At 40.7% G+C, this 14,588-nt stretch overlaps 1 protein-coding gene across 1 annotated transcript in view; it reads right to left on the reverse strand.

Moving 5' to 3' along the window:
- The window catches only part of LOC119720588 (pinin-like), a 26,242-nt gene extending 13,883 nt beyond the window's left edge, over positions 1–12,359 (reverse strand). The window contains exons 1-6 of the mRNA XM_038190322.1: positions 12,185–12,359; positions 4,359–4,475; positions 3,532–3,600; positions 2,992–3,070; positions 2,356–2,453; positions 1,834–1,909 (exon numbers count right to left, since the gene is read on the reverse strand). Coding sequence (XP_038046250.1) covers positions 1,834–1,909; positions 2,356–2,453; positions 2,992–3,070; positions 3,532–3,600; positions 4,359–4,475; positions 12,185–12,339 — 594 coding nt within the window. The 5' untranslated portion in view covers positions 12,340–12,359. The remainder of the gene's footprint in view (positions 1–1,833; positions 1,910–2,355; positions 2,454–2,991; positions 3,071–3,531; positions 3,601–4,358; positions 4,476–12,184) is intronic.
- Between the last annotated feature and the right edge of the window lie 2,229 nt (positions 12,360–14,588).

Here is a 14,588-nt window from a genome sequence, read left to right on the forward strand (position 1 = left end):
CGCTCAGCCTTGGTGGAAGCATAGAGCAAGGTCCTTGCTCTATGGTGGAAGCATAGAGCTAGTGGAAGCATGGAGCTGTAAACACATTATGGAAGCAACAGCACTCTATCACGCGACGTCACATGCTTGTGCAATAGCGAGCGCCGTAGACCCAACCTCGTTTCCAGGGTGTGGAGCATGCTGCAGTACGCGTTGCCATTGACGGTTTTACGCAGACCCCGGAAGTACAGTGTAGACTTTCGATTGGTCAGACCGCGCAAGGCATACTAATGTGTAGTCATTCTGAGTATTCGTTGCACTCAGCGCAGGGGCGGCAAGCAAAGCATATGAAAGAATAGGGACACTTGGTGGCCATGCACCATGGACAAAGAATATTTTACCAAGGTCACCCTATACAACCGTTTGGTGAACACTTTTGCAGAACGGCTAAGTAGAACACGTAAATGCAACCCCTACGTCGAAACCGCTGACCTCGCACAGTCTAGACACGCAGAAAAGCCAGCACAGGGGGCAGCCAGGCAGTCAACGTGAAAGCGCACACGACGGCAAATTCCTGCGCAAAACGCAGTCACGAAAAATCGACAAAACGGATCGCCGGTCCGTACGGGAAAATCAGGACGACCCGAAGTGTCCGACCCGGCGGAAGACACCCTCTGCATTTTTCCACGGACGTGGAGCGATTTTGGCGCCGCGGGAGCCCGCGGTCTCGGATCCTTTCAGGAGCAAACATCGTCTCGGAGGCGAGTAAACTTCTCTCTTATATATATAGATAATATCCACACTGCTTCTGGATATCATCCACACGGCCTCAATGTATTACAGTGGTTGTTAGAAATGTTGAAAGATTGAGGCAATGGTCACCCCTCCACTGAACATATTCAAGGAATAATAGATGATTTGGAGGATTGAGGCAGTATCCAATTTTTACATGGTGGCAATTGGAGGATTTTGCAGGATTGAGGATGGTTCCTAGCCAAAGGAGCCTAAGAAAATAAGGTAAAAGCTGCATTCCATTGAACTTCCTGTGTCATCAATAAGCCATTTGCGAGTAAACTCTTCTCTGGATTCCCCAGACTAAAGACACCTGCTTTATCACATGATTTCAGGTCCCACTTCAAGCGATGGTCATTTTGATTGTCAAAACCCAGGGGTTGGTTGTAGTCCTCAATCATGAGTCAGATGACAAACACTACTACAACATGCCCTACTGTGACTGTGGATAGTAGGAGGATGGTATACAAATATTGAGTGGCTCAGTGTGGAATGGGAGGAATATTATCGCAAGGTAAAATCTGGACTCTTCAATTTCACGAGGCGAAGCCGAGTGAACTGGAAAAGTCCAGATTTTACCGAGCGATAATATTCCTCCCATTTCACAATTTAAAGCCACTCAATATTTGTTTAATATAACTGACATATAGATCCTTGTCATTTGATATATTTGAACTTTTTTCAATACAAAACTGGAGGAAAATATATTTCTCTCTTCCAAACCACCCTTTCACGAAAATGTTTGAACCCAACGCTGTAGCGCTGGCTCTTTGGAACAATACGCGCTACGCGCAACGCTGAACGCGCACACCAGCATGCATTTGCACACAAATACCACGTCGTGATCCTAACTGTTCAATAGTATTTCCCATTCCCCATGGGCGGATAGTACTTTTTGAGCCGCGGCATGAATGGGAGCAATAACGAATGCCACGTGATGTGAGTTCCACCAATCAAATGACAAGGATCTGGATGTCGGTTATATAATAATATACATTGCCCAGATCAGACCAAAGGTTGCATAGAAGTGACACATAAAAGACTCTTGAGACTGGTTAATACCTTGCTTTCCATGTCAGTGGACTCCTGTTTGAATTTCTGCAGAGTACCCAACAGGTGACCAAACATTCGCCGATTCCTGTATGAAAAGGGTGAAGACCAGAGTAGAGTTTAAGAGTGTGCTCACCAATATAAACATCAGTAATATTATGAATGGATATTACTCCAGTCTTAGCTCATAGCAAGAATATATTATTTGCTATAAGTGGATCCCACTTGGGATAGCTTTATATATGCCACGCCATAGTTTTATGTATCTAATTTAGGGAATTAATTTAATACTCGGAAGAGTTCAACAAAACATGTAATATCAAGTCATTTACACCATCTGAGGCATGAATGCTTACTTCCTGGTCACATTGTACCAACAACTTTCAATCTTTAGTGCTGAAGAAGAATCTGCATATGAACTTGCATATTCCTCGATGCAGTAAAAATGCTTGTTTGTTTAGTTAATCGGTTTTTTTCCTGGGGGGAGTAACATATTTGTACCCTCTTTTATTGTAAGAAATAGTGGCATCCTACCTTTTCTGTCCTTGGACATCCTTGCTCTGTTCCTGAATGGATTCTTGGCGTGTTTTGACCACCTTAGGGGTAGCTACAACAGAGGATTGGATGGTGTGCTGAAAGATAAGAGAAAGTAACTCTAATAAGAAAATCTGATAAACATGTCTGTAGGGTTCAGCAAATACTACTCAGAGTTGTTGTGAGATTTTGATGGTTTCAGCATATTAAACTCTTTCTAGCTCTGGAATGCTGTTGGACTGTGCCAGCCTCATACATTTCAACTGTTGGAATTGGATGGATTCAGCAAGCTTTACTTTCTGCAGTTGTTGGAATTTGATGGATTCTGCAAGCTTTACTTTCTGCAGTTGTTGGAATTTGATGGATTCAGCAAGTTTCACTTTCTGCAGTTGTTGGAATGTGATGGATTCAGCAGGCCATACTCTTTGTTGCTGTTGGACTCAGTTGGATTCAACATGCCTCTCGCTGTTTTGCTTCTGGATTCATCAAACTTCAGTTTTATCCACCCGTTTAATTTCAGGTTTTCAGGATAGATTAAGCAGGGTAAACCTGTTTCTCAGTAATGCTGCTGGATCAAGCATATTTCCCACTTTGCTACATGACTAATGGCACAAAGAAACAAATGTATCTGCCAACCTTAGGCAGATCATCATCATCATCATTAGTCTTCCTCCGTGGGCGCTTGGGCTGCGGTCCATCCACACGGCCTCCCAGCCTGCCAATCACACAAACACACAAAGTAAATTACTCCAAGAAACAAACAAATGTAATTTAATTGGTATATAAATTTTCAAAAATCAGTATTTGGCTGTTATTGTGGGGTTTACTTCAAATGTTAATTGTAATTGAAGTTTCCAGTAACTAACAAACTGTGCGAGTGCACAATAAGCTCTGTCTGTGTTAGACTCAAGCGAGGCTGACCTTGCAAGAAGTCTTGCATGAAAGTCTTGCATGAAATCGATCAAACTGATCCCTGTCAGAGCTTTTTAAAAATGCGACGCTGATGGCACATATGGAACACCATACTTTTGGCCAATTTTTGGGACGGACAGACTGACCACTAAGTGACATGTAGAAGCTCCTGCCAGAGCTTAAAAGAAAACGTTTCAGGCCTGATCACGTTCAACACAGAATGCATCACACCACTTTTCAAAGAATACATGTACATGTACTGACCTGCTGAATGCACTGCCAGTGCTTTGTCTCCTAATGATAGGTAAGCCCAAACGCTGAAAAGCATCTGCCCTGTAAAGAGAACAAGAACACTAATCTATCATGTCAAACATACTTTTACTTTTAACCCTAACTCCCTACCGTCTTTTACTAGGAACTGGACCAAGTCCATCAAATCCATCAATCACTGTGCTTCCAATACAAAACTGTACATGACATAATGGAATCCACCACTGACGCACTGGTTGACATTCATGGACTAGTGACAGTGCTTGCTTGAAATATGATCTGACTGTTGGTGACTAGCCTGTGTAAAGTGCATGGAAGGGAAGAGGATTTTTTGACTGTTTGTGAGTGTTCAGATAGCAGGAGGGTTAGAGAAAGGTTCATATTGTATGCCACAATTGTTTGATATATTATTTAGTTTCTTATAATGCATATGGAGCAACATTTGAGACATGGGGACTCCCACCACAAATCCTGTAGCAATGCTACATGCTACAGACTGGTAACCATAATGCGATTAACTAGCCCTTTTAGCTGCAGTTGGTCTTCATCTTTTACTGTCCACACTTATACTTTTAGTATGGATGATATCGCTGAATTAAAACACCATTTTTTTCTGGCCTTCGAAAAACACTTGGAAGTTAGAGTTAAACAGTTAACCACAGGTCAGAATTTACACATACTGGATTACAAACATCATATATAGCCTGGACCAAATCTTCAGGGTCCATCCATGAATTGGCTGTACATGAGTCAATCCATCAAAACAAGCAAGTGTTTCTAACACAATGTTGACATGTCCCCATGCACCTAGGGCCATTTACCTTTGCACTCCACCTCCTCTGCCTCTACCCCTGCCCCTTGGTCCTGGGATCCCCAGTGACAGTCTGTGTTGATCCCTGTCTCTGCCACGATCACCAGTCAAGCCAGTCTCTGGCAATCTGAGTTCAAGAAAAAGTTTCTTTGTAAAAAATCAAGTTGTGAAACAGGGCCCATAGCAACAGCTATGAACTATTCATAAGATGGAATCAATATTAGGTTTTGCCCTTCACTGACGTATAAACACTGTATACTCAATGCATTACCTCCTGAGTGAAAGCAAACATGCTTTGATCAAAAAGTGTCCTCATACAGGCAACCTGTGGAAATTTCTTTTAAACTGATAAAAAGACCATGCCATGGGGCAAACATAAAGAGTAAAACAAATCCTCTAGAATCTCCCTTTTTTTTGCAATCCACAAAAAACTTGGTTACTCATGTTACGGTTACTCACGTTACATTTTGTCCGACCCATCTCAGAATTTTATGGCATGATTTTTTTGACTAAATTATCATAATTAGTATATTTTTTTTTTACCCAATAGGCATCAGAACTACTAAAAACTCTCACTTAAATTTGCATTTTGGATCTCCACTGGCAAGTACTCCAAGATAAAGGTTTTCATCTGACATTATTCTGATACTATTACAGTGCATACTGATCACATATCAGGAATTTGATGTTTCCTCTTAAGTCCAGCTGTAATTTAGGTTTGTTTTAACTAATGCTGAGCCATCAGAACAAACCTCTCATGTTCTGAGAGTCTGCTAAAACTGCATGTATGCCACTATAGCACAGAATATTGGGTCCATGGAAATTGGAAAGGCCACACTATCAGAGACTATGATGTGGAGAGTGGGTTCCAGGGAACCCAGGGCATGCCACTGTATCGGTAGCTTAGTGTGAAGTACATGTACCTACATGTACATGTAATGTAATTTAGCTTTTGTTCCAAATAAACATTTTAATTTCAATGTAGGGACGTACAAGTGTCTTCCTTATTCCATTTAACAACATAAACACTTGATAAAATACTGTAATTAGATTCAATTTAAAAATCATGCTGTTTCAAAGACCATTTTGCACCATAAACAGGATAAAATATGCTTAAAAGTATTTTTAATGCTTGTGGTTCTTTGGTTTAATTAACCCTAACCCTGCCAGACGCAGCACAGTGCATCAGGTGGAAAAGTCTGCTGCACTTTGATGGAAAATGCTACCAACACCAGTGCAGAAACCGGCCACTTCTGAGACACTTGAGGGCTAGTCCCATAGAACAATGCCCGAGTTGTATCCTGCTGCGTTGGGGGACCACAGACTCTGAGGCAGTTTGGCCTTGAGACTTTTGACCTGATGGATCTTGCTACACTGGGCAGGCTTGTCACTTAGACAAGTGTTGCATGTTGCTGCGTTTGGCAGGGTTTCTAGCCAAAATACCCTGATGAACAGTTATCAAGCAAAAGTCAGTTTGGGTATAGTTTGGGTGACTTGGGATAATAAACTTGGTTACTCACGTTACATTTTTGGTTACTCACGCTACAAAAGTTACTCACATTACCAAATTTAGTTGCCTTTTATTCTTAAATGTGTGTATTAGTGTCAACAAAACACTTATATTTATATCTATGTTCACGCAAAGAAAGATAATCATAAATACCAAAATTTAATTCATTAGAAATGTTGGTGAGAAAAAACTTTTATATCTGTTCGGTTACTCCCATTACACTGACCAAAAAAAAGGAGGTATAAAATGCTACATTTGACATCTAAAAATGGATGACGGCTGTGAATTGACATATGTTTCAGAGATTAAGACTATCATACATGTACATGCTAGAAATAAGGTTATGATTGAAATATCTCTAATTGTATTAATAGCAATCAATGTTTTAACTTTACCAATTTTTTTGAGTTCTTTGTAGTAAAAAAATATTTTTCACTTAACAACACGATTTCTCAAAAAATGTTTGATAAAATTGGGTTTTCTTTGTTAATTTCTCATACTTAAATGTATAATCTGTAATCAAAATGTGAAACTGGGTTAAAAAATAAAACTTTTTTTTCTTAACCATGTCCATCAAACCGTGGAACTGCCCTTCATGTACATTTGTGTAGCCGCGGGTACCGCAATTTAACTATTCATAAGATGGAATTAGCGTCGGGGAGATGAAAGTCAATATGAGGTTTTGCCCGTCACTGATGTATACATATAAACACTGTATACTCAGTGTGTTACTATTCATAGTTTAATTGCGGTACCCCCTGCTACATGTACTGTACATGCGTGTACCGTCAGCCAGCTAGCCGGGCGATGTACATGTATGCACGCAATACCACGTACAGTGGCGGATCCCGTTCGCCCATGGTATATCGCGTGCATACCTACGTATTGTTGATGTACCCTAACGTGGCGCGCCCCCTAACGTGGCGCACTTTGATTTTTCGCCTGTAGCGCCTAGCTAGAGCAAAAGTTTTAACTGAAATTTCACAGAAAGTGAAATTTCATCAAGTTATAAACACTCCCGTTCATAAATCGCGAATTTATTTACCCGCTACAAAGTTAAAAGAAAAACTTATTTTGGCGTGATTTTCCGATTTTATTTTCAAGTGCAAAGTGAACCCTTTGAAAATGCCCCGAAAAATAAGAAAATAATTTTGTGACAAACATCTGGCTGGGTATGTAAGTAGAGATAATAATGATTTATCAGAATTTATCAAGTTTTCAGAAATTCTTAAATGTTAATTTGGAATTTCCCGAGATTTATTTAAGTGCGCCACGTTAGGGAACACTCCGCCAAATTGTGCCCAATTTCCGGACGCCACCGTTTTTTAATTTCGGCTTAAATTTTATGAAACCGAAATTGTTCACAGAGGTTAAACAGCAAGCATTAATAAGGTAAATGTACCAGTATTTCACTGCATGAATTTGAGGTTTGTCAACAAAGAGGTTTGGCAACACTACACGAGGAAATTTGGGTATGCTTCGAAGTGCGCCACGTTAGGGTACACCACCATACATCGTACGGCTAGCTGGCCGACAGTACATGCATGAGGGCGCACTATACATCAAGGATCGAGTCATTTGCGGTAACATATGGGACGGCATGAACAGACCGTTGTGTCGTGTAGACTACATGCACACCAACACGAAACTGAGCATGCGCAAAAGAGTCTGCGATGTTAAATCTAGTTTCCTGCTCATAGTGCATGCCTTTAATACATGTATGATGGGACTCCAAATAAAGGAATGGTATTTGTGTAGCTACATACACTCTACATAAAAAAATCTAGAATAAAGCGCCCTCATCAGACCAAAAAAAACCAAGGCCGCACAAAATACCCATAGATAGAGTTACACACAAACGAGTGCAAAAGCCTCCAAAACCTGCTGGAAATTACACAAAAAATAGACGTCTGAGAAAGCCAAGACTTCTTTGCATTTGCTATTAACAGGGTGAGTGTGCTGTTTAAGCATAAAATAACTATAAACGCAGTCAGAATGTGAAAATCCATTTGTTACCAAGCCCTTGTGAGTATGCCCATAGTGTGGCCTTACTTTACAGAGGTAGTCCAGTCAATAGGCCACATTTATGGGGCTAGGGGGGAAAACAGATTGTGCATCCAAATGAATGTTGGTAACTAGACAATATTGAGCTTCATTTTTTGTGCAGATTGAATGGGGTATTCAATTATATGCAAATTTCAGCCTGAACTATTTCCATTGCACTACGAGAGCTATACACAAAATGGCCACAAAAAGTGATTAAAACTTACCTTAGTTATTGTTAAAATATTTACGTTCGATAAGTCTTAAAAATAATGGAAAATTCAGGTCGTGCACACCATATGCACAGCGGAAGTCATGACAGGAAACTGGCCAACACTGTCTGTACATCGCGCGGTATAAGCGTACGTGATGCACTGTGTGTAGCAGGCGAAAAACCTCGTTTTTACGGTAGGAAATTTCGAGGAAACACGCTGCATCGTATCACTCTAAATACGAGTAGTACAACCTCGAAATAAATTCATGAACACAGAAAATACATACACAGACAAGAGAGATCAAGTTGTGTGAATTAACTTGCAAAAATGTTATCTTTCCATAGGTGTTTTCTTGGCATTTTTACGATGTCTTATCAGACCTGCAACTGCAGTGCACCGCAGCCATACCCATGCATAGACTGTTACCGCATTTCCATCATGCCTTCTTTATCCCTTTCAGTGCGCAGCGCAGCGGGAACCAGTTATCGCTGCATTCAGCATTAAGGCACGTGTTTCATATCGTCTCCGCGACATTGAATTGCAAACTAGTTATCGCAAAGCGAACTTAAGTTGTAAACAAGTCAGGTGTGTTTACAAACACAAATGCCCCGCAACCGTGACTGTTTCCATGACATAACACCACTCTAACATCAACTTACATGTACCTTGGTCAAATGGAACGTTCATTGACAGCATTAGTGTCTTCTGTAGGTTTTATATGAATTAATCCCTAATCCCTATGATCTCAGAATAAATACAAGATTTCTATTGTTTTAGCCACTGTGACCTTGACCCTTGACCTTTTGACCCCCAATGCGATAGGCTTCTTAGGATTGCCAAGGACAATCCACAAACCAAATTTGAAATTCATATGTAAAGTATTTCTCAAGTTATCGCGCTGACAAAATTTCTATTGTTTCAGCCACTGTGACCTTGACCCTTGACCTTTTGGCCCCAAATGCAAAAGGCTTCTTAGAATTGCCAAGGACAATCCACAAACCAAATTTGAAGTTCATATGTAAAGTATTTCTCAAGTTATCGCGCTGACAAAATTTCTATTGTTTCAGCCACTGTGACCTTGACCCTTGACCTTTTGGCCCCAAATGCAAAAGGCTTCTTAGAATTGCCAAGGACAATCCACAAACCAAATTAGAAGTCCATATGTAAAGTATTTCTCAAGTTATCGCGCTGACAAAATGTTTATTGTTTCAGCCACTGTGACCTTGACCCTTGACCTTTCGGCCCCAAATGCAAAAGGCTTCTTAGGATTACCAAGGACAATCCACAAACCAAATTTGAAGTTCATATGTAAAGTATTTCTCAAGTTATCGCGCTGACAAGATTTGTCCGGACACACACACCCACACACCCACCCACCCACCCACACTTGTTTCACATGACTAGTGTGGACTTTCCATTGCTTTCGTGTAGTTAAGAAAAACCAGTGAAAAAACTCATTTTTCTCAAACTGTGAAAACTCTTTCAACCCAATTTTTTTTCTATGATTCCCTTTAGTGTTTCTCTTCATTCTGCTACAGATAAACCTAACCCAAAAATGCCTCTAAACCTGTTTTCCAGAAATGGGGAAACACTGTGTGGACGTGGGGTAAGTCCACACAACGTCGGTGCTACCTACATTATGTGGACGTCTTTTGTTCGGAAGTCCACACTGCGTATGTAAGACAAACTCACCCACACACCCACCCACCCACCCACCCACCCACCCACCCACCCACCCACGGAAGGACAAGGCGGAAACAGTATGCCCCTTCGGCTTCGCCGCGGGGCATAAAAACAGAGGTTTCTTCAACAAAAAAAAATAGCGAATGTAAGTAGGCAAACAAATAAATACAGAGCATTTTTGACACAAAAAGGTTGTTGAGAGGTGTTTTGTGAAGACAGAAAAGACATCAGGATTTTCATTTGTTTATTCATTTATTATTATATTATATTTTTTAATTGCCGATACAATTGTTAGGGTTGCAGCCTAAAAATAGGGTCGGTCAGGTAACCAGAAGCAGAGGTGTTTTTTTTGGCCTAAACACAGAACTGGATGAGAATCGGTGATCCCCTGGAAAACTTTAGTCTAAAAATGACATTTTTTTATGACGGATTCTGCATTTCTATCACAAAAAACTCAAAAGTGCATATTTTGTGACTTTATAGGCCGCATCGATTTCAACTCTGAAAAAAAAACCACATGAGGTAATTCATTAGTCTTTCGACCAATTTAACCTTTTCAACCAAGTTGTTTTTTTTGGGTCACGATTCAAATATTTGGAATTTTACATTATTTGTCAATAATCAATAGTGCGGATACGTTGTCATTGCTACCACGGCTACTTAAAGCAAGGAACAGTTGTCTTCAAAAAAGTAAAATATCTCCACTTTTGCCATTCTGGTCACCGATTTCAAAAATTCAACAAGTTTTCAATTTCTGAAAGCCAGTCTAACATCTTGAAAGTATATAGCCCCATAAATGTGGCCAATTTACTGGACTACCTCCGTAAATAAAGGCCACACTTGGAACATGTACCTGAACATGTAGAACTTTGTCAAATTTGGATTTTCACATTTAGGCTTTCTTTGTAGTTATTTATGCTTCAGCAGCACACTCACCCTCTTTATAGGCCTAGCAATAGAAAATGAATTCCTCCTTTTACAGACATCTATATTTTGTGTAATTTCCAGGTTTGTTTTGACACGTTTGCGTATCTAAATTCCAACACGAAATTACACGAAAAGTAAATGTCTGAAAAGGGGGGATAAATTTTCTATCGCTATAGACTCAGGGTGAGTGTGCTTCTAAAGCATAAATAAACTACAAAGAAAGCCTAAATGTGAAAATCCAAATTTGACAAAGTTCTTCTACATGTTTTTGTACATGTTCCAAGTGTGGCCTTTATTTACGGAGGTAGTCCAGTAAATTGGCCACATTTATGGGGCTAGAATTAGAAAGCATAGAGAAGGAACACACGGTAATCCTTACTTTTAGGACCCCGTTCCTATATAGGAAGGGAAAGACTCACCAAAACAGTTGACTAAATGACACTCAAAATTGACATTCTGATACTTCTTGGCACATCTGAACAATTGGCAATGACACCTTCTTGAATATCAGCAGGTTTATGGTTTAATTTTGTGGAAAGAGGGCAGGGCTTTGATTTATGAGGGAAATTCAGGGGTAAAAGACGACAATGACAACCAGAAAACAGACTCAAAAACCAAGATGGCAAACGTGAAAGCTCGATGCGATGAAAGCTCGATGCTGATTGGCTGATAAAAAATAAACATCTTGGGCCCTATATTTAGTCTGGTTCCCAGACCAAAAGATTCAGGAATAGTCAGAATCTTTTGGTCTGAGAACCAGACTAACTTATTTATTTTTAGTCTGGTAACCAGACCAAAAGATTCAGGAGTAGTCAGAATCTTTTGGTCTGGGAACCAAACTAGGCTAATTAATTTTTTTAGCAGCCAATCAGCATCGGGCTTTCATTATGTAGGGCTTTCACGCATGTGAGAACTACAACATGCACGTCTGACTGCGAAAAAAGGTAGGAAAGTCACATTTTCTTCGAAAGTGCTTTCAAAATTACAACTAACATGAGTTTATATGAAGAAAAAAAGACTGCTTTAGCCTGCAAAAGTCACTTTGGTACTGGACAGTCATCTGCAAAAGTCGGTTTTGAACAGAACTTGTAAAAAATAGAGGTGTCCTAAAAGTAAGGATTGCCGAACACGCTCTAGTCTATGGACTATGACTATGTTGAAAGTAAACCCATGTTCAACAAGAGCCAGAAAAAAATCACCAAAAGTGCCTACAAAGTCAAGGCTGCATCATTATGGAAACGATGTTGTCAGGAGCAGGGTGTGCTCTTTCCATTACAGCGCCCTCTTTAGCCATGCCCATGTTACAATTTGTTAGCCTATTGTATTGATTAATTGAATCGCAAGCAACTCGCAAGTGCATGCCAATCCGTTTTCCTTGCTCCATGGTACAAACAACAAACATGCTTCATAAGTTGATCAAACATTACTGATTTGGTTTCTCAACATAACGACTTATACCTCCTTTCCCCCGGCTCCCTTCCTGTCAGTTTACGAATGTTCTCATCGACGCTTTGTAGATTTTCTTTGGCTTTGTCAAGCCTCTCCTGCAGTATCGTAGCCACGTCCGCCATGATTTTCTCTAGGGCGTTTGTATAGTCGGTGTACCCGGTCATCAGTACGGCGAAGCTTTCAAGTACGTAGCTTTGTACTGTCGCCGGTGACGTTTGGGAATCGGACTTAGGCACAAGTATGGAGCGCAGAATGCATTTTTAATATTACAATAAACAGCAAATTCATTTTTTAATAATAATAGGGCTCGCTCAATGACGGCTAGTCTATGTAATAGACCATGGCGAAAGCCATGGTCTATTATGCGTTAACAGATTCGCTGATTAATTAGGCAAGACCCTGCCTCTTGACCCCTCCTAGATTTTGACCAATTAGCGGGCACTTTCTACATCGGTTCTTCGGTCATTCACCCGTTGCGCGTCATATAATGGATTAAAAAAATGTGTCGCGCTCTATATCATGTTAAGCGATATCGCGCCCGGCTGTTGTTATATTACAAAACACTGCATTCCAATTGATCAATCAAACCATTTAACATTAAGATTAAGGAATGAAATGATTAAGGAAAGATTAAGGAATGAAATGACGTCACAATTTAGTAAAAAGTTGACTCCGATTGGCTGGCGCGCATCTGCATGTCTAGCAGTGGCGTAGCCACCGGGGGGCGTGGGGGTGGGCGACCTCCCCCATAAAAGCTTGTCGCCCCCCCCCCCCCCCAGTCGCCCCCCCCCCCCCCCCCCCCCCCCCCCCCCTGAGATTTAGAGTTTCTAAAAAAATTATCATTGATCTACATGACGCCATGGGCCCTATTATGTACTACAATGTATCTTTTGCTTAGAAAATATTGGTTAAAGTGGTCAGAAATTGCCTCAGATAGCACCACAGAGCATTTAGAATCCAAAATTTGTCGGGGCCCTTAAGCGGGCCCCGAACCCCACGCCTATAGCTCAGAATTCTGGTAGCTGATTCAATGACTCCAACCTCGAAAACAATGTTCAGAAAATTTTCTTATGCCTTTAGCTGAGAAAACCTCGAAAATTATGTTTAAATTATTATCTTTTGTGCTAAGATAATTATTGGTTAAAGTGGTAAGAAATTGCCTCAGATCACACCACAGAGCATCGAAAATCCATTTTTTTTTCGGGGCCCTTAAGCGGGCCCCGAACCCCACGCCAATAGCTCAGAATACCGATAGCTGATTCAATGTCTCCAACCTCGAAAACGATGTTCAAATAATTATCTTTTGCCAAGAAAATATTAGTTAAAGCATGGAGGAAAGTCGTAAGAAATTGCTTCAAATCACACCACAGAACATCTAGAATCCATTTTTTTTCGGGGCCCTTAAGCGGCCCCCGAACCCCACGCCGTAAGGGCTTCGCGCTTCGCGCTTGCATCAGTTATGATCAAGGTATGTCCCCCCGAAATGCTCGAAATGTCAAGGCCCCCCCCCCCCGGAAAACGAAAAAAAAAAGGAAAAAGAGGTGCGAAGCCATATTGCTGTTAATAGATGAGGGGGGGGGGGGGGGGGAAGGGAGGGCAAATGCTCCCCTGCTCACGCTCGGAAAAATGATAAATTGAGAATATAATGAAAAAGTTAGGGAATTTTGGAGAAAAATTTGCTTTGCCCCCCCCCCCGGAAAAAATCCTGGTGACGCCCATGCTCGAAAAAAGTTCGAAATTACGACGCAGCCGATGCGCGTTATACAAGTTGACGCTCAAAATGCCGATGCACGTGGATGGTCTGTAGGAAATGACGTCATTTGAACGAGACCTAAAGTGGGGTCATGCATTGAGCAGTTTTAAACCGTTCAGTGTACGTGTAAAACCGAGGGGCATTTTTGTCGATAATGGCAATTAAGATTAAGAGCCCAAGTAAAAACTGCAAAACTCGAAAAGTTGGCAAAATTCACCCCAATTTTGTCCGATCATTTTAATGTTATACTTCTATCCACGTTCTGGGGCTCTTTTCAGAGCCACCAGACCTGCTCTAATTAGGTTGGCCACACAAAGTCATGTTTAAAAACGAGATTGAACTTCTTGCAGTTTTGGACAAATTTATATAAAACAAAATCCAAGCTAGAAGAAGACAGCTTTTCCACATAAAAAAAATTCCAATGAAAAAATAAAATCAGTACAGCAGCCTCCAAAGTCCCAGTTTCTTAAGAAAAGAACTTACTCGTTTTGGGAAAAAATATAAGTTAAACAGTTCCCAAAATCCATATGTTTAAAAAAATGCTTCGTTGGGAAGAAAAAAAATAATTAAACTGTTTCCCAGACCCAGTGTCTTAAAAGAAAATACATCGTTGGAAGACAAAACAACCACACACAATCTCGCACGGAAGTCTGTGGAGAT

Source organism: Patiria miniata, unplaced genomic scaffold, assembly GCF_015706575.1.
Source record: "Patiria miniata isolate m_02_andy unplaced genomic scaffold, ASM1570657v1 HiC_scaffold_13, whole genome shotgun sequence".
NCBI classification, from domain to species: Eukaryota; Metazoa; Echinodermata; class Asteroidea; order Valvatida; family Asterinidae; genus Patiria; species Patiria miniata.